Below are 24,958 nucleotides of genomic sequence, written 5' to 3'. Positions count from 1 at the left end.
ATACGATTGGAACATAGAAAAACTTCTAAACAAAATCTAAAACGTAACATTTAATTCAAACCAATTGTTCTCATTCTTAAAGTTTTTTTTCTAACTAATCATAATCAACAACTTACATCCGCACTGCTTATAAGACGAAGCGCCAGCAACAGTTGTTCCCATTTCTGGAGGACAAGTTACACATTCTTTTGCTCCATATTCGTCGCTGTAAGTGTTACGGGCGCAAGCAATACAGGTTTCAAGACCATCCGACGAATATGTTCCAGGGGTGCATAAGGCTAAAATGTATGCTTGGTTTTCATTGAAAATGTTGTTGTATCAAAGCAAATTTATTACGTTTGCATTCCTCTAGTATTCTTGAGTGGATTTTCGCTGTTGATGTGTCAACTGGACAAGCTTTACACGCAAGTTGAGCCTCTTCGTCTTGGTAAAATCCTATTAGGCAGCTCACACACTCCATTGTTGAAACATCATAATATGCACCGATCGGGCAGTTTACTAAAATTGTGGGTTTTGTCAAAATTTACCAGAAAGAAATCAGACAAATGCAAAAATTAAAAACAAAAACATATTTACTTTAAATCAGTGTATTTTTACATGTTTTGTGTAAACTGTCACTCGTAAAAACTTAACCAATGACATAAAACTATTAATTGGTCATATGACCTTACCACACGTTGCAGACTCGCGCAGCACCGCCCCTAGTGGACACTGCAATTCGGGAGTGAGGGAATGGGCGTAAGTGTTATGCTCGTACACGATGTCGATTGGCTCCGATGTGTTCAGGTGATTGATGGTATCTCTTTAAAAAACAGAAAACTATTAGTTTAAGTTCAAAAGGGCATAAAGTTACAAATCCGTACACAGGGCGGAACATGACGGACGTCGCATCCATCAGACCAAAGAACTCGCTCATCTGTCCGTGCTGTTGTCGACTCTCCTCGACGTTGTCGTCATTCACCAATTCAATTTCACCTAACGTTTTCAAAATATTTTACAACAAAAATTAACCTTGGGCTTCTATTTTTAACAAATAGGGGGATTGGGTGGTGAAATTAGGTTTATAGGCTATCTGATATCATCACGACATTTCTGCCTTAGTTGTAACAAAGCCAGGAGTATTGTAACTGCCCAGTTACTTCAAAAATGATGTTACACTGAAGTCTGTTTGAATATTTGCAGTAAATTTACTATGTATAGCGGTTTATTCTCGTCTTGTACCGAACAACGGTTACAGTATCAGCTTGGCATATACAATTCTGGCTATTAGTAATTCCCAATGTCCAAACTTTAACTTACATGAAATAAACCGAAAGATGCACTTAACCGAAATAGTATAGCAGCTAACGACAGGATGAAGTTTATAATTCAGTATGCAATAACAAGCAATAAGCAGGAACCGGAATCGTCTGTATTACAAACGAGGTTCGCCAATCGCAAAAACTAAGACCTACCATGTACAACGATTGTAATCTCGAGAAAATGGGCTAGATTACGCAACTCCGGGTTCATGCTAAGAATCACATTATCGTCCAAGTCAAGGTAAGATAGTATATCTGGCGGATTCTCCGAAGGTGTTGGTTCAGCTGCTGCGGGATTTGAACCAGGAATCTCGTAGCCATCGTACGGATAATAGGCGTCGGGTGGAATTGGTTCATAATCTGCTCGTCTGTTATAAGCATGTAGTAAGTTAAAAGTAAAACTGAATCTTACGAAGTAGTGTAACTACCCTTGGTTTGCTTTTTTACGTTTTAGTGATGCTAAATTTACACATAAAACACAACCTACTAGAAATTAATTAAGTGAAAAGCTTTTTCATTTTGTTTTTTACTTGAATTTGACAAATGATACCGAATCGGCCGCACACTCGACAGAAATAAAATGTAAAGTCAGGCAGTATGTTACATCAACTAAGTTACTTCGGTATATTTAGTTTCTTGTGCAAAAATCGTTACGTAAGCTTATATAAGATCAAAGTTAAAGTGTACAACGCTATTTGTAAATGACCAAAAAACAATACGAATCTTTTATGTTAACATTATAGTGGATGGTTTTAACGTATTTTAAATGTGATACCTGCGTTTTCTTTCCACTTTTTGCTTCGGTTTAATCTTGATGTGTCGCCTTGTTCTGTACTCCGCTGTATTAAAAAGTAACATTAAAAAGTACAAGTTTACAAATTTATTGGCTGTTGTATGTTAGCGTTTATCACCACCATATTTCAAAATGGATACATCTACAAACTGCTGAAAGATTTAAATTAAGAACAAGAGATAAGAACGCAGGCATTCAACTAAAATTTAGTTACCAAACCTTTGTACTTTTAAATTCTGCAATTTTAACAAGCACATAGTAAGCGCTTGGCATGTGCTATTGTTACTGCCAAACGTTTAAGTATTACATTACCCTGTATTAATACAGTTAAATTTCGCACACCAAGGCGAACAAGAGAAGACTTAAATCTCACCCGGTTCCAGTTCTACTTCGTAACTATACTCATCACCGTAACCGTAATCGTATTCATCGTCAATACCACCAGTCGTGGCTGTTTCGATAATCTCTTCGTTCACACAAGTCACGTCAACTGACACCAGGTGACATCTCATCGGGACTGTGGCAGCCACACACCATTTCGGAACCTAAATAATTTAAATTTTAATTTGAGATTTAATACTAATTTGTGCTTTGTTTAGTATTAACCAAGGGACGCCAACCTACAACTAAAAAGGTGCAGCAGTATCTAGAAAAGTGTCCAAGAGCTTTCAAAAGGATAAGTAATTAAACTATACAGCACATGATCATTTATTTTTTCTCCACTTTAAAAGGCAAAATACATGCAATGAAACGTCAGAGTGGATTTTTATGATTCTTAAAACAAAACAAAAAATCTCCACCCTTTTTAAGGTGGCAATGGCTGGGCTTTTGGTGTAACATTATCGTACCCGTTTTGTATGGTTGAAAAGATGAGATCAAACATTAAAAAAGTTTCACCGGGTTAACGTATACTGGCCAGCGATTCCGACAAGTGAGCAGCCCGTACATAATAAGTTGGTTAGTCTCCTGGTTCCGAATTTTTACTGACCTCCACAGTATATAGTTCAACCAGTTTGAGGCGGATTGACTCGAGAAGCTGAGTGTCGTTGCATCGATCTTTGTTAATAATCGTGTAGCGGCCTCTGAAGCTTTTTATCACCTCACTTGCGTAACGCTGGTCTGTGAAAAACGTTAAACCATCTCTGTAATGTTCGGTCATAACATTAGAAAACATTGGTTAAACAAATCCTTCCTAAACATTAAAATGTTACTCACATTGACAAAGCTATTGTTTAACTTTAATCAGTAAATACAGTTGGCAGTTAAAAAGTTACAAGATGTTATAATTTTGTTTCTTTGTTCATTTTAAATTAGCGCATGGTTTTTAACTTGATATTTCAAAAAAGACTTTGTATCCAAAATAAAATAATAAAATTTACGAGAGCAGTCTTTAGGAATGTCTTGCTCTGGTTCCCATACTCCATAATCACCGCATTCATAGTAGGGTGAACCGTATTCGTGCATCGCCATTCCGTATCTGTGTGACAGGGAAACCAATGAGGCTACCTGACGCTATTTCAACTGGCACACGAAAGTAAATCTTAGATATGTATGACTTCTTTCTTTTTTCTTTCGTTAATTGTGATAAAACACATGAGTATTGCCAGTAGATGAGATTCTTCTACTTAATATTCCACATAATTTTAAGATAAACAGTAGCACTATCTGACTCTAAATAAGAGTGTATTAAGTCCAGCTTTTTTTCACGGGGTTCGAACCCAGGACACTCCCGGGGACGAATCCCGATCAAGTTTTTTTTTATGTCTGTATGTGGGTCAGGCGCGCCAGACCATTCGGCCAACTTCCTGCCCAGCTCTTCACGAACCACAGGTATGTAAGCTCTGTCGCCCTCGCGTGTTATTTTCATGTTATCCGGCCCGCTATAAAAAAAGTTTGGTGCCCCCCTATTGCAAAGTATCGTCGATTTGTTTACCTTTTGCTGTCACAGACCAATTCACAACCGACTTCTCCACTATTTTCCACTTGGCAAAGTTTGTGGCCATATTTAGGATCCTCCAGGGGTGGACAATTGTTGTCTACAAATAAGCATAGTATTTTGTCAGTATAAAACTAACAACAGAAAACCAACTACCAGTTCAGATTTTGTTTTGCTTGCAGTGGCGTTGCAAAAAGAGCATGTTTGCAAGCTGTTGTAGTTCTACCGAGCTTATATTTTAATTTTTTCCAATGCAGCCGAATCACGGTTTTCAACAAATCTAAACGGTTTCTAATTTTAGTTTAACATTCTGCCAAACCCTCTTACTTTGTACAAAAATTGTGATGACGCAGGTCCTTGTGTTTCCAGTAGGGTCACGTGCAACGTACGTCACCTTTGTTTGTCCGAACGGCATGTCACCGAATGAATGTGAGGAGTTCACTGTTACAGTTCCTATATTGTCGTATACAACATAATTAAATGCAGCAAAATAAGTTTTACTTTACAAATGGCAAAACTAATTTAGGTTTTATAGCATAAATGTTGTCAGTATTGGCACACCGATGTACGAAAATCTCTAGTTGCATTTTATAAACATTATTTCCAGCCACTATTAAACCTGAGTTGTCAGAGAATGTTGGTTCCTCCCAGGTGGCATATCTCGCAAAAGTTTCTCCCTCTTCTACGACGAACGGTAAGGGATTTTTACATTTCTCGATCATTGGTGGAGAAGTGTCTATAAAAGTTTGTACAATTTATTCAAAGCCACAATCTGCAGAAAACTTACATGTCAGGCCTTCTAGTAACGCGGTACAAGTACTACAGTGTTTTTTACTGTTGCGAAGTCTTTTACTGTCGTTAAATAAACAAAGTTGTTGCTTTACGTTTATTACGACTGTTAACAACTCATACAAGCAGTAATGAAGGTAACATGACATATTGCAAAATGGTAAAAGGTAAATTTGTTTATCATCTAGATAATGTAAAAGTAGCGGCTTTCTTTTTAATTCACATATTGTTTAATCATCGTTGTTTCGGCAGTTAGTTGAAAACTTGGCATGTTTGCAGTGGAAAAATATCGGTGCCTTATACTATACGTATATTAAATACCAATTCAAGGCACTTTGTCTATAAGTTTATATCAGTTTATTACCGATTATGTTGATAGTGAAGTTACATTCAGCATGTAAACCAAACCCATCAACTGCTTGGTAGATAATCGTATGATAGCCCATGAAAAACGACGAGGGCGGGTTCAATGCTGGAATCGCATTCAGTGTCACCTACCAAAAACATTATTCCAGTTTTATAGTCTTAAAAACCAACAGTATCTGTCCGCCCAACAAACAACGTGGTCACTGCCAATCGCTGATTTTAGTGCATAAATAAATGAGATATGAAACCAGTTTCCAAGAAACAAAATCAGTCAAACATTTGGAAAATATGTATCTATACTAATGTATAATTTAAAAAATACTGCGTTTTAGAAAGTATTGATACAATTAAGGTAACAATTTGTCACCTGGTCAGAGTTATCGTTAGGAACCGGAATGATCCAGTCTACTTCAGTCGTTGTGAGTTGAGGATTGGCTTCAATCTCGATGTCATTCGGACACTCGAGTGTTGGTGCCTCGATATCTTCACGTCAATGTAAATAATATTATATTTATTTATTTGTTTATTTATTTTGTAAAGACTACAAAAATCGACATAATTGAAAATAAATAAGCATTGAAAAAAAAACGGTACCTATGCATTTTGCTGTTGATGTGTCAACCGTCCACCTGTTTATCTGGAAGCAAGTCGTTTCGCTGAGAACAGATAAAGCAAAACCATTCGGGCACGACATAGTGCAAGTATGACCAAATGCCAATGTCTGTCCTTCAGATACCATGCAACTTTCAGATGTACTGCCCCCAACTGGTGAATGCGGCGGCTTGCACCGAATTTCTGTTGTTAACAAAGCATTAACACTCATAGAACGACAGTATTCTAAAAGACTTGTATAAAATAATAAAGTTTCCAGTATAACAAGAAAATGATAGCGCGACTTTGATAGTGCACTGATGATCACAACAAAGGTTGTTGATACGTTTGTATCCTAAAAATATACCATAGTGCATTTTGATCACCGTGTTTAGGATATAAACGGCATTAATACTTAATAAAATGCAAAAAACAATAGACAGACAAACCTTGACATTGTCCTGTTTCAGCATCCCACTCAGTGTTGGCCTGACAATAGAGGCTGCTTGCACCGATAAACGCAAAGCTGTCAGCACACTTGAATTTGCACACAGTCTTGTACGACAAATCGACGCTGCTGCAGTTGAGAGACGCGTGGCTAGGTGGCGCTAGAGCAGGGCAGTAGCGTACTGTGAAACAAGTAGGTTTTATAAGACCGATGCTATCACGTGATTTTAAAAGTACTGTTATAGTACAATTTGAACAGTCGCATGCTTCAATATTAACTTAGCAAGGCAATCAGCAGTGAGCAAATGTGGAAAAATGTACACTGCATAATCACACTTGTTATTGACGTAATACATGTAAGTTAGCTGTATCAAGAAAAATATTTACCAAAACGACATTTGTATGTACACAAGTTAAAGCTAAGACAGGCCAGTTTGATCAATTCTACGTAACATGTAATTGGATGAAAAGTTAAGATAAACATACATTTATAACCGGGATCAGGCCTGAAGAATATTGTTTTAGCGTATTTTCAGTAACAACGCGTATCGCATGTTGTATTACGGGGTGTATTGAGATCAAAACTTACAAACGAATCCGAAGTACAAGGTTCCAATAGGGATTACACAAACTTTCAGACATTGTAGTTAAACCATAGATTTAACTTTTCACGTGGGATTGCACAACTTTCACCACAAAACCATATCAGACAATTACGTAACCACACAGTCCATGAACACATACCACCCACTGAGTATTGAAAGCGACACCTACAAGGTTGGTGGGGAGACATCCCAAATTCTGGCGTCTGATGCCGGATCTTAGGCGGGAATGGTACACAAAGTCGCCTAAGGTAGTGGACTGGCGGGGTATAGGCGACTTTCAGCGTGGGAAACAGCGCGACTTCCAACCGATTGAAAAAAATATCCCACGAAAAGAGCGACGCTTCGTTGTGCGTCAGCCGATTATCGACAGGCGGTGGCAATTAATATTTGCCCTGCTTCAGGTGTACAGACACGCCATTTGCAATGTGTTCTTGTAGAGGTTGTTTTGAAGCGGACGTGCGCTGTTTTGCGTGCCGTTCGAGATGTTGCGTCATTAGGGAAATTTGTAAATTCCGATTGGAAAGCAAAACGACGTAGATTTAATTAGTCCGCATACAAACAAAATTACCGTCTGTTGAACGGTGGTAACCCATTACTAAACAAGGGTTAAGAAAGATTACAAGCTAGTTCAACATAACGCAACGTTACGCAAGGGCAGGAAACGTGAATCATTGATATTTGAACGTGCACAGCTGGATATACATTTGACCTTTGGCATCTTTACAAATGAAAAACAAAAAACAAAAAATGTCATTACGTAGACATTTACAAACTTCTTGACACATATTTGCACAATCCAACAAAATCACACTGAAAACCATCTACTGACCTTGACAGCGAGGAAAAATAAATTGTGAACCATCCGTAGCTATCCAGTGGCCTGTGATTGCACACGTCATACGTTCTGTCCCCAACAGGTCGTATCCGTTGTCGCACATAGCCTTGCACGTTGATCTGTACTGGTTGTCACATTGAAGACCTTGAAACCGCCCATTGTAGGGTGGGGCTAAAACTGAACATCGGATCACGTCACACCTTGTATCAACCTGCAGATTTAAACAGAAATTAAAATAACGATGTACATTAGAAATAGGCAACAGAAAATGGGTTAATTTACAAAGATTCATCCTGGATCCATGTTAACTGCTTATATAGTAACTAATTTGCAGAAAATATAACTGCGATAAAACAGAGCTGTTTAAAGATAAGACTTAAATATAAGGATTTTTGAGATAATACGTAAATATGTGGTTTAAAAATGTTCAATTCAAATGGCTTGTGTGATTGGTTTTCAAAAAATATGCAGCACAGTTCAATAATTTTTACCAATTACTTGTGCTACCTAAGTTGGCTTGTGCAACCTACCGTGAGTGTTTATATTGGACCACTCACATGTTGCAACCAACTGTATTGTTACAACGCTCCAGTTCTCACACAACAAAAACATTGAGGTCACATTAAGGAAATCAATATGGAGCCACAAAATGACCGCAGATGGCGCTAAAGTGGCCACAATGACGTAGAACTCGGCTGTTGACTGACACACGAAACTTCCACAACAATTTTTCACAGTAGTGAGACCATTGATAGAAGTCGGTAATATCAAACCACGACGTACCTTCTCATATCCTTCAATGCACACACACTGATCAATAGAGGAACTACCGTTGACAGAGATCATGTTACGGTCTGGACAGGGGGTACATGACTCAGGTCCTCCTGGCTGAGGGTGGACTTTGTAGGTGCCGGCGGGACATGCTGTAAAATAAGGTTTCGCTTTTGTGTGCAATATAAATTTCCAGTTGGTTAATTTCTAGACGCCAACAATAACAATTGTAGAGTGATAAGGAAACTTCTCATGGGCAGTTTGAATTTTTGATTTAGAAATCAATTTTGGTCTAGAGACTTGACCAAAGTCAGACCTTGCATTGAATCGAGTCAGGGACACAATTCAAGTCCGAAGAACCACATGTACCTACAGGATACCTAATACAATTACAAATATTCATTAACTTAGTTGATTTTTTGTGCAGTTACACAGCAACGATATTAATTATGGGACAAGTCCAATATAATTCAAGTTCAAGTATTCACATCATACTTACGTAGACATCCGTCCGGCAGTAATCCGAAACCAAAGTATCCGGCATCGCACACGCACTCGTATATTCCGGTAGTTGTTCCGCATCTGCACTTGCCAAGCGAGTGACAGCAGTTTTCGCCCGCACAAAACTTATGACAGTAATGATTGTCCTCGACCAGGTAGTTGCCACCCTCAGCATCTGATATAAACAATCAAATTTAAGAAGTGCTCGATATCATATTTTCTGTCGGCAAAATAAAACATCACAAATTTATGAAATAAAAAAACATGTAGCTCAGACGATACATTGGGTTGCCGATTTACTATTATTAGTAGCACTTTACTAAAAAATGTGTTATTCTCGTTTGCATGCAATCACAAAAAAATCATCCAGCTAAACTTTGTCTGCGAATGAGATATATAGAAGAAAAAAAAAGTTTCTGGGAAACAAAAGAAAAACAGAAATCAGAAGCCTATACAATAAAAGATACTCAAGGCATTTCCTGCTGAAAAACATTTTGGAAAATAAGTCTTTTGCTTTGCACTTTCATTTACAACAGTTTGTCCGAAGAGTTTAGATGTAATTTATGTCAAAAATATCAATCGCCAAAATTTGCACATGTACCTACCACGAATCTTAATTTAGTGTAACGATATTTGGACGTCATTTTTAATAGGCTTCGTTGTTGGTACAAATTGAACTGGCTCGGAAATAGCGATTGACTCTGTATAAGTTCGCGCATATGGGCAGTAGCAACACCGGGCGGGTATAGGTCGTTATGAATGTTGCAAGAATACGCGGGGGTGCGGACACCTATTAGGCACAGGAAGCGCTAGGTACGACTTCGCGGCATTTCGGCGGTATATTTTTATGCGACAAAATGTCGCGAAAAGTCGCAGCGTGTGAAACGACTTCGCCCTTCAGTATTGCTTCCTAGCCGCTGGCTGATTACTCGTTTTGACCCGCTACACCGCCGCCTCTGATTGGCCGAGACGACGTAACCGTGGTTACGGCGAGTCACGTAGCAGTCAGAGCCTTTGTGAAATCACTGGCCTTTAAGGCTGGAGCATCGAAATTAATTGAGCATTTCTGGCAATCGAAGCCTACGCATATAGAAATGGCCACCGCCTCCAGAATGAGATTTAGATTAGGTCATAGGAGCAAGGTTCGCAAAATGTGGTCCAGGTTTGTGACAGTCTGGCATGTAATTGGCATATAACGCTGACAAACTGTCATAAAAATGCCAACAGTTTAACTAGGACAGCATGTAACATCGAGTGATGCTTCAACAACAAGAATTAGTTGTTTATCAGAGAAGCAGCGAAAGAGCCCTGTCATTGGGTGGAAGGTGTGCGTACTATCAATGTCAGGCGGCTCTTAATCCCAAATCTCGTCAACAAGAGCCTTGGACCCGCTCCGCCGCACTCAGTCTTTGCGGGTTCGCTTCCTAGCAGCCAAACCCTCTTAGCCGGGTGCGATTGATTGCCACGAAGGCGCAATCTGCTGTTGAAGGAACTGCTGACACGTTGTGATCTGCCAACGATCAAGTGGCAATTTCATCAGCAACACTTGTCAGGCCTGGGAAGAGATAAGGTGCACTGCTATCAAAATTGGCGGCCTTGAAACTAAATCCTGCAGCAAATCAATCGATTCGCCTTGCTCCCACATCACCACGTTTTCCAATGCCTAGCGCACCCTAATTGCCGAGTATAAAGTGGACAAAGATAACGCTGGCACAAATGCATTAAGCTAGAGCGCCGATTTTGCAGTCGCCCGCCGCTGCCACTTGAAACGCAGGGGTTAGTCAAAACAAGCAAGTTGAATGTGCTCGTCACAGGCCCGGAATACACTATCTTTGGAAGGATTTTGCATACTGCCATCGCCGCATTCGTGTAGCGACAACTGATGTGGGGAAGTTGGTTAACCACATTTTACAGCAATATCCTGTCAATTAATTAAACAACCTGCGGGTCTTGGCTACTTGCACAGTACAAAGCGAAAAACTGAATAAAACCGGAGGAAAACAGGAACTTGGGTCGGTTTCCAAGCCTGTTTTGGAATCAAATTCAACACACAAACGTGTAACCTTTTTAAAGAAACAAAGGGTCAAAAGTGTCAAATCTTTATAGATGATTCAATATACTAATTTAACACAATATTAAAAGTCAAGGTATTTGTTGTGGTTTTATTGGCAAGGTCACATGGTAAAAACCTGCACAAAAAGTTATCTTTAATGTCGAGTGCAAGCCTTTAAACTAATCATATATATTTTTAGTGTTTTCTTTTACTGGGAAAATTTACTATCAGATATCAAGGCAGTTTATTTGGCTCGGTGTTTGCGCAAAGACAGAAGAAATTGATCTTGGCACGTTTCACGGCCGGAATCGACTGTCACTTGCATTGCTGTGACTGATTAGTCTTTCGTTCGTCCGTTCCCAAACCACCGCGAGGTCGGCCTAGCATAAACATGTTATCGTGACGCAATAGGCAATGGGACGATGCGTATCATAGCGGTGCGAGAGCTTGAAGCTTTGATGAAGGTTGTGATCGGTGCCTTATTTAGGTTGGCCGACTTCATTCGCAAGCTAGGCGACTTAATTTTGCAAGCACTTCCGCATTGCTCGTGGGAACAAACACGCCGGGACTCTGATTGGCGTTGCCGAAACATGATCACTGAGCGGAGGCCACAGGAAAGCGAGGAGAATATTTTCGCCCACCTTCTTCCGCCGCCAAGTGAAGGTTTTTGCGGTTCGTTGGTTACCGATATGCCAAGACTTTTTTTCTTTGTTACTACACCTTTATGGATGGCGACAATGAGTTATAATAGCTGATTTAGAAAACGGAACGGTTCGCATACAAGAGGTAATAGGCAATGATCAGGAGGTGTTGTGAAAGAACCTCAGGGTCAGGAAATCCAGAAAGGCAAAGTGTTTAATGTAAGACAAGTAATCAATAAATAATGTAGTGTTGTTGTCAGGCATATTTTATAAACATATCTTTCTGTTTAACCGGCAAATAGAAACAAAACATCCGACGTTTCGTCGTCCAAATTAGTGTTATAAGAATGACTGCAGTCATGCGTAGGGTAGCTGGCATACCCTGGTGAAGGCGTCGAAACGTTTTGTTTGTATTTTCCGGTTGAAGAAAAAGAATAGTTTTTGGTAATCAATTGTTAATTTGCTAACAGACGAACGCCATTAAATCGATTTACGGTATTGCATTATGTATGAAGATAAGAAAATTGTTTTGCAAGCAATTACCTTCGTGTTTTAAAGTTTCATTAATACCAAAGGGCACTGTGTAAAAGGTACAAATATATGAAGTTTGAAAAGGAATGTAATTTTCTCAAAAACGGTGAACTACTCTCATAGGAAACTCTGCACCCAAATAAGTCACAAAACAAGTGAAAATAGAATGTTCCACATGTTTAAATGTCGCGGCAAAGATTTCAATTCGTCAATGAGCAATTAACCGTGATGTAATGACTAAAACCGACCGCTTCAACATTTTTTGGGAAGTGAAACCTCGGGTGAATCACGGGTTCACGGTCCAGCTTACGAGTTCAGACATAAAAGAGTCAACCTCCGGATTTTCCACATGCCAAGAATGAGGAAAACTTGTTTTGGACATGGCGAGCCCGTCGTCAGTCGAGAGAAAAAACAGATTGGGTGCAATCGGCGACACGACCCCGTCTGCTGCGGTAGGAAAAAGGTTGAACTGTGTAAGTGAGAGACACCACCGACCCAGACCCGTTTGTTTGTGACAGGAGATTGAGTTTAGGCAGCAACTCCAATGTACCAGTAAAGGCAACGTAGATGTTTAAGATGTTGTCGAAAAGATGGTTTATGTCAATCAGATTTTTTCGTTTAGAATTGAGAAGAAATTGATTCGACATTTTTGCTGACTTTAAAACTCTGAAACGACGATATTTTTTCTCCGTTTCTAAAGTTCAGGAATGTATGTAATGCGTGTCGTGACTGTTTAGCTAAAAATAAAACCATGTCATGTATTTAGTTTTGGGGTAAAAAAGGGCATCAGATTATTTTAATGTTTTTGTTTCCACAGTGTAAAGTCAATTTTGTAAGTTGTAAAGCAATACTAAATATTCCCACACCAACATCCCCACCGTGGCGCTGTGACGCATTCCGAAATGACGCGCGCCGAGATTATTTCTGCAACGGAACCGACATTGGCTGTCAATAACGCGACTGACGCCATGGCAGCTACAATGAGTCGCAAAAGGACCATGGCAATGACTTCTGGTCGCTTGGATTACGACGCCAGGATGGTCCCTTTCGGCAATACGGCCTGGATCGCGTGTGAAGTCATTCATTTGAGTTGTGTGATCATGGCTCTCTATTTGCTCTATGCGCTGCTCCATTATAGAGCAATTAAGATGAGACACCCAAAATTGTCAGGTAATACCTTTATATCAACTAAAGCGGTAAACGAAGCTTGAAGCAAATTTCCATCATTAATGTGATACGATAAAATTACCGAAGTGGTTATAGATACTTAAAAATGACCAGATGCAAATGCAATAGATTAATCGTCTCGTACATGAGCTGGACGTAATTAGCTTCCAGCGAGCTTGACGTAGTTTATACCTGAATAAAACAAACATCTAAACATTTTGTTCAACAGATCGTCACCGGAAGGGAGGCATTTGGTTGGAGAACCTTTGTATCATTGGTATTCTCTTCGCCCTGGTTCGATTTGCAAATAATCAAGCTCTGCTTTTCACTGGTTGGATATCGGGTTCAAGGTGTTCCATCCTGATCAACATTAGCATAGCGATGTACTTTGTCACAATACACCCTGTGTACTTCTTCCTGTGGGTTCGCCAGGTAAGATGTAGATTTGTTTTTATGATTCACGTTGGTGACTGAACTGCTTATTTTGTCAGTAACCCCAGGAAAACATAATACGACATGTGTTATGTCCACCATAAAAACGAGGTTTTCACAAAAAAACACATTTAACACCGTATAACTAAAAACTATTGTGTTGGAAAAGCCAGTTGCCTTTACAAAAACATATTTCTAATGGCAAATAATGCGATTTAAATAACGTTCTGAAATCTATAAATCTGTTCAAACACTAAGCACAAAGAAACATATTCAAACATAAGTTCACCAATGTGTAATTTACCTTTTATCTCGATTTGTTCTCAACAGCAAATTAATTTTATCTCGATATGTTTTTTAACAGCGCATCTTCTACTCAAATCGAGCATTGAAGCATCTGTACAGCAAAACTGTTCGATTTCTAAGCTGGGCGGCCCTTGTGTGCTTCATAGCAGTGACCATTGTATCGATGGTGATATTTGTAGTGGACCCACAAAACAGCGCAAGTGGTCGAGTCTGTCACTACACAATACTGGAAGACATGCGAACTACCACAGGTCAAGAGAACTACACGTTCCCTGATGGCGAAGGACGTCGACGGCAAGGGGTCATAGTAAATACGCTGGCGGGACTTTTGGGAGGCGGCATTCAGGTATGTATCGTTTAATGTTATTGCAAAGAACGTCAAGTATCAAATATGGAACTTCAGTGAGTTTTTGTAGCCCACCTAAAATTTTATCGGTTTAAGGGCAACGCGACGTAATTATAACAAATTTTAGAAGTAAATTGGGTTGTTTTCATTTGATGTCTGTCGCATACAAATTGGCTCTGTGAAAAAACTATGTCGTTTCATTTATTTTAGTTTGGTTTAGGTTCTTCAACATTTTTTTCTGTCTTTTAGATGTCTTTCCTCGCCTTATTCTTGTATCCGATCATGGACAATAAGCTGCGAGCAGTGAGATCAAACCACATGCGAAGCGGTAGCGTTGGTCTGCTTACTCTCATACGAAGGTCGTTTGTATTAGCTGGACTATGTATTCTGTCCGACGTCGCCATTGCTATCCTGGTCAAAACTGTGTACAACAGCTTTCCCAGTGCGGCTTTTGCGCCTTTAGCCATGTATGACATCAATCTCATTATCAACCTTATTTGCATAATCATGACGTTTCGTCGTTGGCGAGTCATGCTATTTCCATGGCTCTACACTGACACCTGCCGGACAATGTTCGACTGGATGTCGAACTGCCCGCGCCGTTCAAGACCTGGCACCACGGGCATTTATATAATCAACAGGACAGACAGGCGGATGCGGCGGGTCTTTTCTGTTGATACGATGTCAAACATGGAAAGGAGTGGCGTAAGCTCAATCCGCTATAAGTCAAACAAAATGCCAGTTCAGCAGAAGCCCGAGAAACAAGTCCCAGACCCAGTGCCAGACGTGCTGCTCCCGATGCTTGAATGCCACGTGTCTGGAAAGTCGAACGAATCAGAGGAGAACGCCTGGTACACTGAGTCACTACTCGCTGATTTAAATCAAAACATCGACCCGGACTTGCAAAACTATTCAGACAGTGTCCTGCAACTGGCGAGACCCGAGCGCCAACGCAAGAGATCCTCGTCTCTGGTTATGCAGACATCACGCACGTCATCGTTTAAACAGAAAAACGAGAAGGTCGCAGCGTCACTTCTTGCCAAGTCAAAGTTGTGGATCTTTGACAGTAAGCATCTTTGACGTGGGGAAACCGACTTGGCACTAAATGTGCATTTAAAGTGTTTCTGCTCGAAGAGATTGAGATCACTGCCTGTCACACTCGGAGGCGCAATTGCTTTAGAATTGATTTTCCGGTTATCTGTGCAAATGAGCATTTTACCCTTTAATCAGTGCAAACTATCGCCCAGTTTCAGCTATGAACTCTGAGAAGGTGCAAACCTGAAGTAAATTGAGTTGGTTGACTTTAAAAATGCCAACGATTAAAGTCTCGATTCAATAAAAGAACAGCAAACAATTCTTCACTACCATAATTTGTGTTGTCATCATATTACTTGCGACGTCCATTTTTGTTGTTGTGACGTACCGTCATTATGATATCGATGACTGAGGACGCAGTGTTATCCTTGTACTGGCGTTGTTTTTTATTGCCGTATTTCGTGTAAAGCGTTTAAGAATCGTCTTTTTTCAAAAAAATGCTTTGTATTGAGTTCAATTTCCATTTACACGAGTTTTTAACAGCCTTGACCTGACTTTAAACTTAATAACTTGTGAATGGTGGAAGGTTATTTAAGGCACTTGTTTAAATTTAAATTAAATGTGGAAACTGCCATCAGTCAACTCATTCAGCATCAGGGTGATGGGTCGCCTAAGATCTCTGGGGAGTTTTAGTTAGCGCGCTATAGATGGAGAACTCAGGCAGTTGCTGCGAGTTCACACATGCGATTATTATTATCGGTGACGGTTCTATTGTGACAGGCGCCACGACAGTATTGGTAACAGTAAGGTGCGACAAACATCATGCTAAGCTATTTTATAGAACTTTGGCAGAAAGTAAAGCTAGTTATTTACTTTTTTTCAATCTCGAGCAATTTCAAAATGCTACCAAAACTCAAAATATTTTTGTTAAATTAGAGTGTTTTTAAGTGGCGGAGCTTGGTTAAGTTTTTCTTTTTTGTACTTTTTTGAGTTTAAAAGACAAAGTTAATAGAAAAAAGTTTTTGTGCAGTGCATAGTAGTAGTGTCATAGCTTAGTGTCAATGAAACGTAATGATGATGAAAAGTAGCATAACAGCCGACCATAGGACGAAGGTTAATAATGACTGCCGGGATGAATTATTTAATTGCTTTGAACTTTTGAACGGTTCGCCTGGTGGTTCTGTAAATGTAGTTTTTGAATTTACGTTGAACGAATTGGGTTTAAATTGGCAAAGTACATTGACGGCAACACACGTTGTTTAATATGCAGTAATGTATCAGGAGCAGATTTAAAAGGCTTAATAACCACATCATCTGTGTTCAGTCCCAGAGAATTCTAATAAACCAGTGGTTCCCAACCTTTCTACACTGTGGGACTGTGGGAAAATGTCAAAAAATCCACGGACCGGCAACGAAAGATCGTAGTGAATGCAACAGATATTTGTAAGCTTTTTGTTCACCAAAGTTGTCGCTGCGCAACATAATGCAAAATTTAGTCATAGCCTGTGTATTTAGGGCGTAAAATAACAACCAAACGGAAATCAAGTCAACTCAAACAACAAAACGCAAATCCATTTACATACAAAATCAATGCTATCTCAAAAGCGAAGAATAACTTCGTTTTACAAAAAATTGTTGAATGCTAGGCACAGTTTATGACAAAACAATCATAAACGTCACAAAAGCTTATTAAACAATTTGCGGGTATCAACGATGGAGAGCTACCCCAGTTTTACAGTCATGCGTAAAATAATTTTTGCATGCACCAACAACTAAGCAATAGGCCTACTTATCATTCTATTTTAAAAAGTAGCTTGGCATAAAGTGAGATAATTGGCGGACCGGCAAAATATTTACGCGGACCGGCGGTTGGGAGCCACTGTAATAAACATATCAGTTCAATTCTTTAAGCGTGTGGCGAAGTGAACTCTCATAAAAACCTGCAGTTCCATGTTGATCGGTCTAATGTAGTAATGCTTAATAATTCGTTGCGATTTGGCCGAAACCGAATCTTTTACGAACGAAAATTTAAAGCGCAAAATGTGTCTTTTCTGCTTAAAAAGGTACCAAACAATCTTTCAACTACGCCGTAACTAAAATCGCGTCTAACTATTATGTTTTTCAAAACTTTATCGTTTTTCCCACTCTTAACACAAATTCATTGGTAGGCTGGCAATGATGGCCAAGGAACCCCTAAACCCCACAAAATTAAAATAATAATGAAACACAACTATTGTATTGTGTAACACCGCTGTATGCCTGGTAGAAAAACCTATGTTTACCTGTCAAGACTTCGCAAAAGGTCATAAATGGTTTGGTGAATTCTGACGAATTTATACGACAAAACTGCCTAACATTCGGTTTCGGTCGAACCTAAACTAAGCCGATTCGGTAAATCTCCCGCAAACGCAACTAACGAAAATATGTTTGTTCGAAAAACCACTCACGGGGATAACCTAGATGCATGAATCAATGAAACGTAATGATGATGAAAAGTAGTATAATCAGCCATAGGACGAAGCTTAAGAATAACTGTCACTATAAATTATTTTACTGCTTTGAGGCCTTACGTTGTTGCATAAACGTTGCTAAACATAACATTACCGCAAAAATCGCTCACTTTACGTTTTGGGTATAGGTCAAGTGACTTATTTAAGAGACTTTTTGAAACTGTCTGTTTACATATTATGTTTTTCAGTAATACCAGTAAAAATATTTTTCCTGCAAATGTTTTCTTTTCGCAAACGTATGTACAGTTTCAAAGTGGACCGAGTTTCAGTCATTTTGCCGGCCGGTTCCAAGTTGAACAATATAGGCAACATATTTTTTTACTTAGTGCGTTAAATAATGTGTTATTGTTCAAAACATATTTTGCATGTATAATCGTTTATGCGTGTAAGTGCTGTTCTCTTTGCCCCACTTTTACGCTGAGGTTGTTTTCGCTGGCTGCTGCGTCATCGAAATGACGCCATGAATTGGAGATTTTCTCCCATTGAAACGTTAGAATCAGATAACGAAGGCAAAAAAGGCGCACGTAACTGCTGCTGGCATCCATTCAAGTGCGGTTGCGTCATTTTGTCACGGAAACGTTGAGTGTACGATACATTAGCCCTTGTCCGACTTAGACAGCAAATGCACTCGTAAACTACTTGACTTGTTTTCGGTCGTATAACTTCAAGTGTAAGGCAGCCTACAGAATCAAATAGTCAAAGTCGAAAATGGTTGAGGGTCATGATTATGAGGTATTTCAAGGTGGAAACGGGACCAACTCAACAAGTTACATTACTTGGATACCAAAGGAATACAAACACTCTATTGTCAGCAATCTTAGTGTATGCGCAGTAAGTCTGGTGTTGGACTTATACCTGGCCGTTCGTTTGATTTATACAGAATATCGAAAGTGGCTAAAAAAGCGAAAGAAGATTAGAGCTTATGATGCAAGTTTGCGACTGCGGGAGAAACAAAGGCAAAACCGATCACCTTCTGAATTGGGACGTCACATAAAGAAGCTTCGTGAACATAACAGCAAGGCACTGTCTAATCACTCAAAAAGTAAAAGCAGCTCAAGTCAACTCAGAAGTCAACGCTGGATGACAAGGTTGTGCATTTTAGCCCCACTGTTAAACATCGTCAGCAACTGCCTGGTGATATTGAAGCTTGTGGACATGCAACAATACCAGTCAGTCGCTCCAGGGCAAATTAGTGTGCTTTGTACCGGATGGCTGGTTTTCTTCATTTATCTAATTAACTCATTGGCACGGTCAGCAGTCCTTGGCTTCTTGTGGCTTCGGCAATGGCTGTTCTACAGTAATCCAGTCGTGTATCAAATTCTGTACAGCCCCGTTCTTATATGGATGAGTCGTTTAGCGGGGGTGCTTTTGATCATTGTTAGCATGTTGTTGTTTGTTGCGCCAGCTGTAAATTCTGCGATGAACGGCATGTTTACAAGCTGCTGGCCGATTTTGAAATCCCAATTGCCTCCTGATGTGTTGCCCCCAGTTCAAATTTTCCTGTTGTTTTTCTTTCAAATTCTTTTACTTGCACTTTTCGTTTACCCATTCATCTTGCGAGAAGTACGCAGGTTTCGGGCAGCGCGGGAGTCCACGCAGAAATCGGGAACGTTGAGTTTCACTCGAACTGCGTCACAGGGTATGAGTTTCAATGGAGTCGTTACAAATGCAAATGAAGGGCAGGAAATTGACACGAAACTACCCGTTACGACATCTACTAATGCGGCCATATCGCTGGAACCAGGGAAAGCACCTTCACAAACCGAACAGCCGCAACGGGCTACAGGCAATATTCAATACACAAGGTCACCAAGCTGTGTAACAGCGGAGCAAGATAAACGAACTGATCACATCTTTAACACACTAACCGATGAAGCGTCGAATAAAGCTTCTAAACTGAAAACGTTACATGGAAAAGTGCATGCATGCATACATCGTCATGGTGATGTTCCTGCAACCAATGAAGAGGCGCAAGAAACGGCCGCGGTTCGTCGTGCAGTTGCGGCCGCTGCCATTTACATAGCATCCGCTGTGGGATTTGCGTTAACCAATGCTTTGAATGGAAGTGATTTGTTTGTGACCGGGGTGGTGGCCCAGGTTGCATTCACAGTGGTAGGTAACTACTGCATTGTGCTTACCTACGCCACTTGGAAAATAATCTTTTTCGGCAAACGCGCAGCGAACTTATGCACGTAAATTGATTTTTTTGTGCATGTTAATTTTTTCCTCTTTTTTCTACTTTTTGTATTGTGTTCATGTACGTTTTGCCCTATATACACCTCAGTGTTTTTCAGTTCGATTTTCAGTTTATGTTTGCTCTTTTCGTATCTCTATCTTGATTTTGACGCAAATGTGTGCACAGTAACATCGCCCTCATGCAAAATTTTATACCTAGGCTGGTAATAAATGTAACACACTTATGTGCTGTCAACGAGTGGTCCAAATTGGTGATATATTGTTGGAAATGATACAAATCATGACACAAAATGCACCAGCGATTCACGCAACAAATTATTGTATGGCTCATTATAACTTCTCGGTTGCGAGTTATTACGTTGATGTTGAAACAGCAGTTAAAGCCAAATCGTGACCAACCAGGCAGACATCAAAGAAATACAACCTAAAGGAATTAAAATGATCCCTATTATCTTGGCAAATAACTATCGGACACGAATTCAATCGAAGTTAATCCACCTTACTCTGTTTAACTCCCTTTTATATAATTTACACATTCAGGGTTTTTAATGTCTTGTGAGGTAATGTTGGGCGACTAGGTATTTGACTATGAGCCAGACATAAGGTATTTAGAATTTTTACACAAGCATTGTATAGTTAGTGTCTGGTACTGTATTTCTATCACACAGTCAAAAGTTAAGCTTATATTTCGCTAGTGGTAGCCAGCCTGCCAACCTAAAACATTTGTCTGTGTTTGGTTCCACATAAGTGTTTTGTCTTGCCGCATGTGTTTTTAGGCAGTGAATCGCGTAAGTTGAAGTACCTGGACTATGCAGCTGGGTGCAATATGTTAAACTACAGTACAGCTATTGCTAAGAGAAGTTATACCCGTAGTCAATGCGTATGATCGTAGTACGTAACGTCGTAACCCAACAACCAGCTCCGTTGTGTGTTTTGGGGGCAAAATTTGGTAACAGGATATAAACGTCCGCCACGTCACGAATTGAACTGCATCAATGAAACGTCGCCACACACCAGTTTGTTTTCATTTTGCGAATGCAAAACTGACTTGTTTACTACTTTAAAAGCAGCAGAAACTTCACAAGGCGCCTTAGAAGTTAGGGGACAAGTGTTGATGTCTTTTTACACTTTTTAATGAAAGTATTGCATTTTCCACGTTCTTTGTTTAATATGCAACACGCCAAGAGATATAATGTTTTAGAACTTGTATAACGAAATTCGACTCATTGCATGAAATGGAAATTAGTGCCAAAATAATAAGCACCAACCAAGCCGACGTCTATAGGAGAAGGAGGAAATAGTGTACGCGGGTACAAGGCTTGCTGTGTTTGAGCGATGAATAGATCAGTTTGTTATTGTTGTACTTGCACATAAAAAGTGTGTTAAATTTGTCTTAAACTGCTGCCTGTAGTGTTAAAGATGATGTAGCCACAACTTTTGCTGTTATGATTTATAGACCAAAGAATGTCTGCCAAGACCACGGCATTGACCAGAATAAATCAATTAAACAGCTACTATGCTTTGAAGAACAATACGTTATTAATGTGCTAGTTGAAGTTATCATCTACCAGATGTTTACACAGCGCGATTAAGGCAATCACAAAGGTTGTATGGTGGTTCATAAAACTTTTGGTTTTTATGACTACCCTATACGACACAAAAGCTTACGTGTTGTTATACGTCATCATTTCATTGGACAAGTATGACACATCGCTTATCTAATTAAATATCAGTGCCTGCCAATTGTAACAAGTTGATCTGTTATATGCAGCGTTCACTTTAGGTCTGATACAAGCTGTTGTAAAAAACGTTTTTAACAATTTATGATGTTGGAAAGAATAAGAAGATGACAGAATCAGCCAAGCTTGAACAGCTAAATACCACAGGGACACTCTTGCCTGTACAGCGATTTGTCGAAAGCGGACATGACCTATGGGTTGCCTGTCAGGTCGTGACAGTGGTTTGTTCCTTATTTGACATCTACTTCATCGTGTGCTTGTCATTGTTTTGGTGGAAACAGTCGAAATCTCGTCAACAGTACTTCAGTAAAAGTGCACGTAAGCGCAACGATTCCCAATGGGGCAGCACAGCATCGCGAATAGCATCAATAAACAATAACAGTCGTCGGAATACAGCAGTGGACCCGGTGCCTCAAGGTCCACCAAATCGGGGTACTAATTCACGAGAACGTTCGTATCGACGTTGGATGTTTATATTTGGTCTTGGAGCGTCTTCTTCAGCGCTACTAAAATGCCTCGTCGACCAAGTAAAGTTCTTTTACGCCTGGGATGCAAGATCTGACGATGCTTGTGAAGTGATAAACGATATCACAGAGGTTGGTTTGTACGGTTCAACGATGGTTTGCGTTTACGGGTTTTTGTGGGTGCGACAGTGGATGTTTTACCACAATCCGGCGGTCAAAAACCTAATCTACCGAAAGCACTTGATTCGGTTTAGTCGCTATTTGCCTATAGTTATTATGACCTTACTCCTCGTGCTGTCTGTGTTTCATCTTATTCCCATTAAGTACAGAGCAGATGACGGGGTTGGAATTTACTACCTTGGCTGTGTCGCTGTATACGACATAGCAAATACACACGAGGCCTTGCCTATATTCTTCTATATTGCGCTGACCTCGACATTTCAGTTATCACTTTTGGGTCTTTTTCTCTATCCGCTCGTGAGACGAAAAATCGATGCTTATCGAATGGGCAGGGTTGCATGTCCGTCGCCAAGCCCTTCTCACCACAGTCGCAGGTCCAGCGCATTTCGTTCATCTCAGTTTGACGTCTACAAAGCTGACGGAAGAAGTATTTCACGTGACAGCTTTTTGGCACCGCCAGGGCAACCTCCCCAGGGAGCAGCATCATCACCGGCGTCGGTAAGTACTTCAAGTAGGAAGTAATAGAATAGGACCGCCGCCAACATGCCATAATTGTTTGTTTGTTGTCCAGAGACTTGGTAATCATCGTCAAAGGAAAATATTTTGTTTACGTGTTTAGCAGCAATTTTGTCCTTTATTTTTAGCAGAACATGCAAGGTATAACGGCCACATTTTTGTGCAGATAAATGGTGAAAAGAAACAACATGGACAAAAAAACCTGGGCTTGCATGCGGCAAAACTATATGCTCCTTATCGATCTCTAAAAGGTCGACTCTTCGGCAGAAGGTTTTCGGAGAGTAAAGACGGTCCTGGTGTTTCAGCATCCAGTCGTCGAAAATCGGAATTGCGTGTCAACACATCCACGCACATGTTAAGTAAAAGAATGCAGCAATCAGTTATTCGCGCTGTAATGTGGACCACTATGTGCATCATATCAGACGTAACGATGGTTACAGTTGCCTTGCTCTTCGGGGTTGGCACGCCACTGCTGCTTATCAGCACAATGAACAACTTTAATATAGTTGTCAACCAGCTGTGTCTGATAGCGACATACAGCAAATGGCGCGAAATATTGTTTCCGATTTGTGGCCCAACGTCGAAGCGCAATCAATCACAGCTGGGATTTGCGAAGGGTTCTTATGCACCAAACGTAAGCGACATTTCACCTGGATTAAAGCGAGCGGCGGAGACCCGCTTTGATAATGGTTCACGTCTCAATCCGAGCCCGTACAAGTTCACCTTCGATAACATTTCAACACACACAAACAGCCAAGAATCACATCAACCCTCGTCAGCCCCTGAAAGTCCAAAAAGCAGCACACACGCGACTATTCGAAAGAAACGGGCATCCATTTAAGCACAAGTTTACTTCATAGAACGGTTTATCAAACCGGGTTTTAAATACGTTTAGCAGCATGTCTAGTTGATATTCATAGTACCACTCACTGCAATCGTTTTAAAGTTAATTTACATATGACTGTCGACTTTAGCAACGTAATGTGTATAAAGTTATATATATTCGACGTCGAGTTAAGTGTTATACAACATGATTTCCAACAGTATTTCCTAAAATGAGCAGTATGTACAAAAACTTTTTTTTATAATTTTAATATTGTATTTTGTTTTTTACCCTTGTTGGTTTATGACTGTAGCGATTGTTGCTTCTTATATTACGTTCTGCTTTAATTACATGTGTCATGTTTTAATTATTGGTTTTGCAATGTCACGTCGATAAAAACGTACATTGTCGTTTAAAAAAATACTAACGTCAATGCAATCGTCCCACGATGCAGCAAAATAGGTTAAACATGGGCATTTAATATTCATGTATTTTTGATGTCTATATCACGGTACACGTTTTTTGTGCTTCATTTTGTAACCAATATTCATTTACTGGTAAAGAAATGTTCGATAATATATGACGGTTACTTTAGGGTTGGCAGTCGTACTACCAATACCCCTCAGTCCTGCGTTAGGATTGCCTGCACACAGCCCAGTACGTGACAAATCATCGTGTCACCTTATGACGCAACTAAAACGTCGCAACAAAACAGTAACGAAAGCCGTTCAATAAACGAACGCACGCCACAATTAGCCAGCGTATCTGATTCGGCAATTACATGAATCATATGTTGCAATACTCTTTATTGACAAACTAATATAGCTTGCTAACATATGCGAGCACAGGTCACTGTTCTGATGTTTGTGTAAATTCTGTACTACTGTTACGAGTCTGCGAAGATTTACCAAAACGGGCCTGGTTGCCCTCAGAAGGTAGATCCAAACAAACGTATTGTCTGCGCCCTCAAGCGACAATAGAAATTTAGGCACAGTTTGCAAGTTTCCAAAATTTCTTTCTGCAGTTTATAGAGAGTCATATTAATGGGCACACACGGTTGCCATATGCCGGCCTGATTTTTACA

The 24,958-nt window shown here is 40.0% G+C and overlaps 4 protein-coding genes across 4 annotated transcripts in view; 3 read left to right on the top strand and 1 right to left on the bottom strand.

Annotated features, from left to right (window-relative positions):
• The window catches only part of LOC145224643 (sushi, von Willebrand factor type A, EGF and pentraxin domain-containing protein 1-like), a 78,312-nt gene that overhangs the window by 50,343 nt on the left and 3,011 nt on the right, over positions 1–24,958 (bottom strand). Inside the window, exons 8-26 of the mRNA XM_080091180.1 lie at positions 8,934–9,110; positions 8,447–8,586; positions 7,658–7,874; positions 6,226–6,405; positions 5,780–5,980; positions 5,553–5,668; positions 5,184–5,313; positions 4,650–4,766; positions 4,358–4,483; positions 4,028–4,130; positions 3,474–3,571; positions 3,083–3,213; positions 2,468–2,639; positions 2,077–2,140; positions 1,455–1,669; positions 864–975; positions 672–802; positions 337–498; positions 117–278 (exon numbers count right to left, since the gene is read on the bottom strand). Of these exons, the coding sequence (XP_079947306.1) occupies positions 117–278; positions 337–498; positions 672–802; positions 864–975; positions 1,455–1,669; positions 2,077–2,140; positions 2,468–2,639; positions 3,083–3,213; positions 3,474–3,571; positions 4,028–4,130; positions 4,358–4,483; positions 4,650–4,766; positions 5,184–5,313; positions 5,553–5,668; positions 5,780–5,980; positions 6,226–6,405; positions 7,658–7,874; positions 8,447–8,586; positions 8,934–9,110 (2,754 nt within the window). The remainder of the gene's footprint in view (positions 1–116; positions 279–336; positions 499–671; positions 803–863; positions 976–1,454; positions 1,670–2,076; positions 2,141–2,467; positions 2,640–3,082; positions 3,214–3,473; positions 3,572–4,027; positions 4,131–4,357; positions 4,484–4,649; positions 4,767–5,183; positions 5,314–5,552; positions 5,669–5,779; positions 5,981–6,225; positions 6,406–7,657; positions 7,875–8,446; positions 8,587–8,933; positions 9,111–24,958) is intronic.
• LOC145224646 (uncharacterized) lies at positions 10,476–15,963 on the top strand. Its single transcript, XM_080091182.1, has 4 exons — positions 10,476–13,330; positions 13,557–13,759; positions 14,124–14,411; positions 14,661–15,963. Exons 1-4 carry the CDS (start codon positions 13,063–13,065, stop codon positions 15,489–15,491), a joined length of 1,590 nt encoding a protein of 529 aa, XP_079947308.1. The 5' UTR covers positions 10,476–13,062; the 3' UTR covers positions 15,492–15,963.
• On the top strand, positions 18,333–20,387 carry LOC145224647 (uncharacterized). Its single transcript, XM_080091183.1, has one exon. It carries the CDS (start codon positions 18,665–18,667, stop codon positions 20,150–20,152), a length of 1,488 nt encoding a protein of 495 aa, XP_079947309.1. The 5' UTR covers positions 18,333–18,664; the 3' UTR covers positions 20,153–20,387.
• LOC145224645 (uncharacterized) lies at positions 21,874–24,468 on the top strand. Its single transcript, XM_080091181.1, has 2 exons — positions 21,874–23,033; positions 23,218–24,468. Exons 1-2 carry the CDS (start codon positions 21,999–22,001, stop codon positions 23,890–23,892), a joined length of 1,710 nt encoding a protein of 569 aa, XP_079947307.1. The 5' UTR covers positions 21,874–21,998; the 3' UTR covers positions 23,893–24,468.

The sequence above is a fragment of the Phallusia mammillata genome, chromosome 4 (assembly GCF_965637545.1).
Source record: "Phallusia mammillata chromosome 4, kaPhaMamm4.hap1.1, whole genome shotgun sequence".
Taxonomy (NCBI): domain Eukaryota; kingdom Metazoa; phylum Chordata; class Ascidiacea; order Phlebobranchia; family Ascidiidae; genus Phallusia; species Phallusia mammillata.
This window is presented reverse-complemented; position numbering and strand designations above follow the sequence as displayed.

Bases quoted from the DNA above. Each gene is read 5' to 3' on its own strand.
- LOC145224647 (XM_080091183.1), top strand. From the start codon at position 18,665: ATGGTTGAGGGTCATGATTATGAGGTATTTCAAGGTGGAAACGGGACC.
- LOC145224645 (XM_080091181.1), top strand. From the start codon at position 21,999: ATGACAGAATCAGCCAAGCTTGAACAGCTAAATACCACAGGGACACTC. The intron at 23,034-23,217 runs GTAAGTACTTCA...ATTTTTGTGCAG, and splicing joins CAGCATCATCACCGGCGTCG to ATAAATGGTGAAAAGAAACA.
- LOC145224646 (XM_080091182.1), top strand. From the start codon at position 13,063: ATGACGCGCGCCGAGATTATTTCTGCAACGGAACCGACATTGGCTGTC. The intron at 13,331-13,556 runs GTAATACCTTTA...TTTGTTCAACAG, and splicing joins GAGACACCCAAAATTGTCAG to ATCGTCACCGGAAGGGAGGC. The intron at 13,760-14,123 runs GTAAGATGTAGA...GTTTTTTAACAG, and splicing joins TCTTCCTGTGGGTTCGCCAG to CGCATCTTCTACTCAAATCG.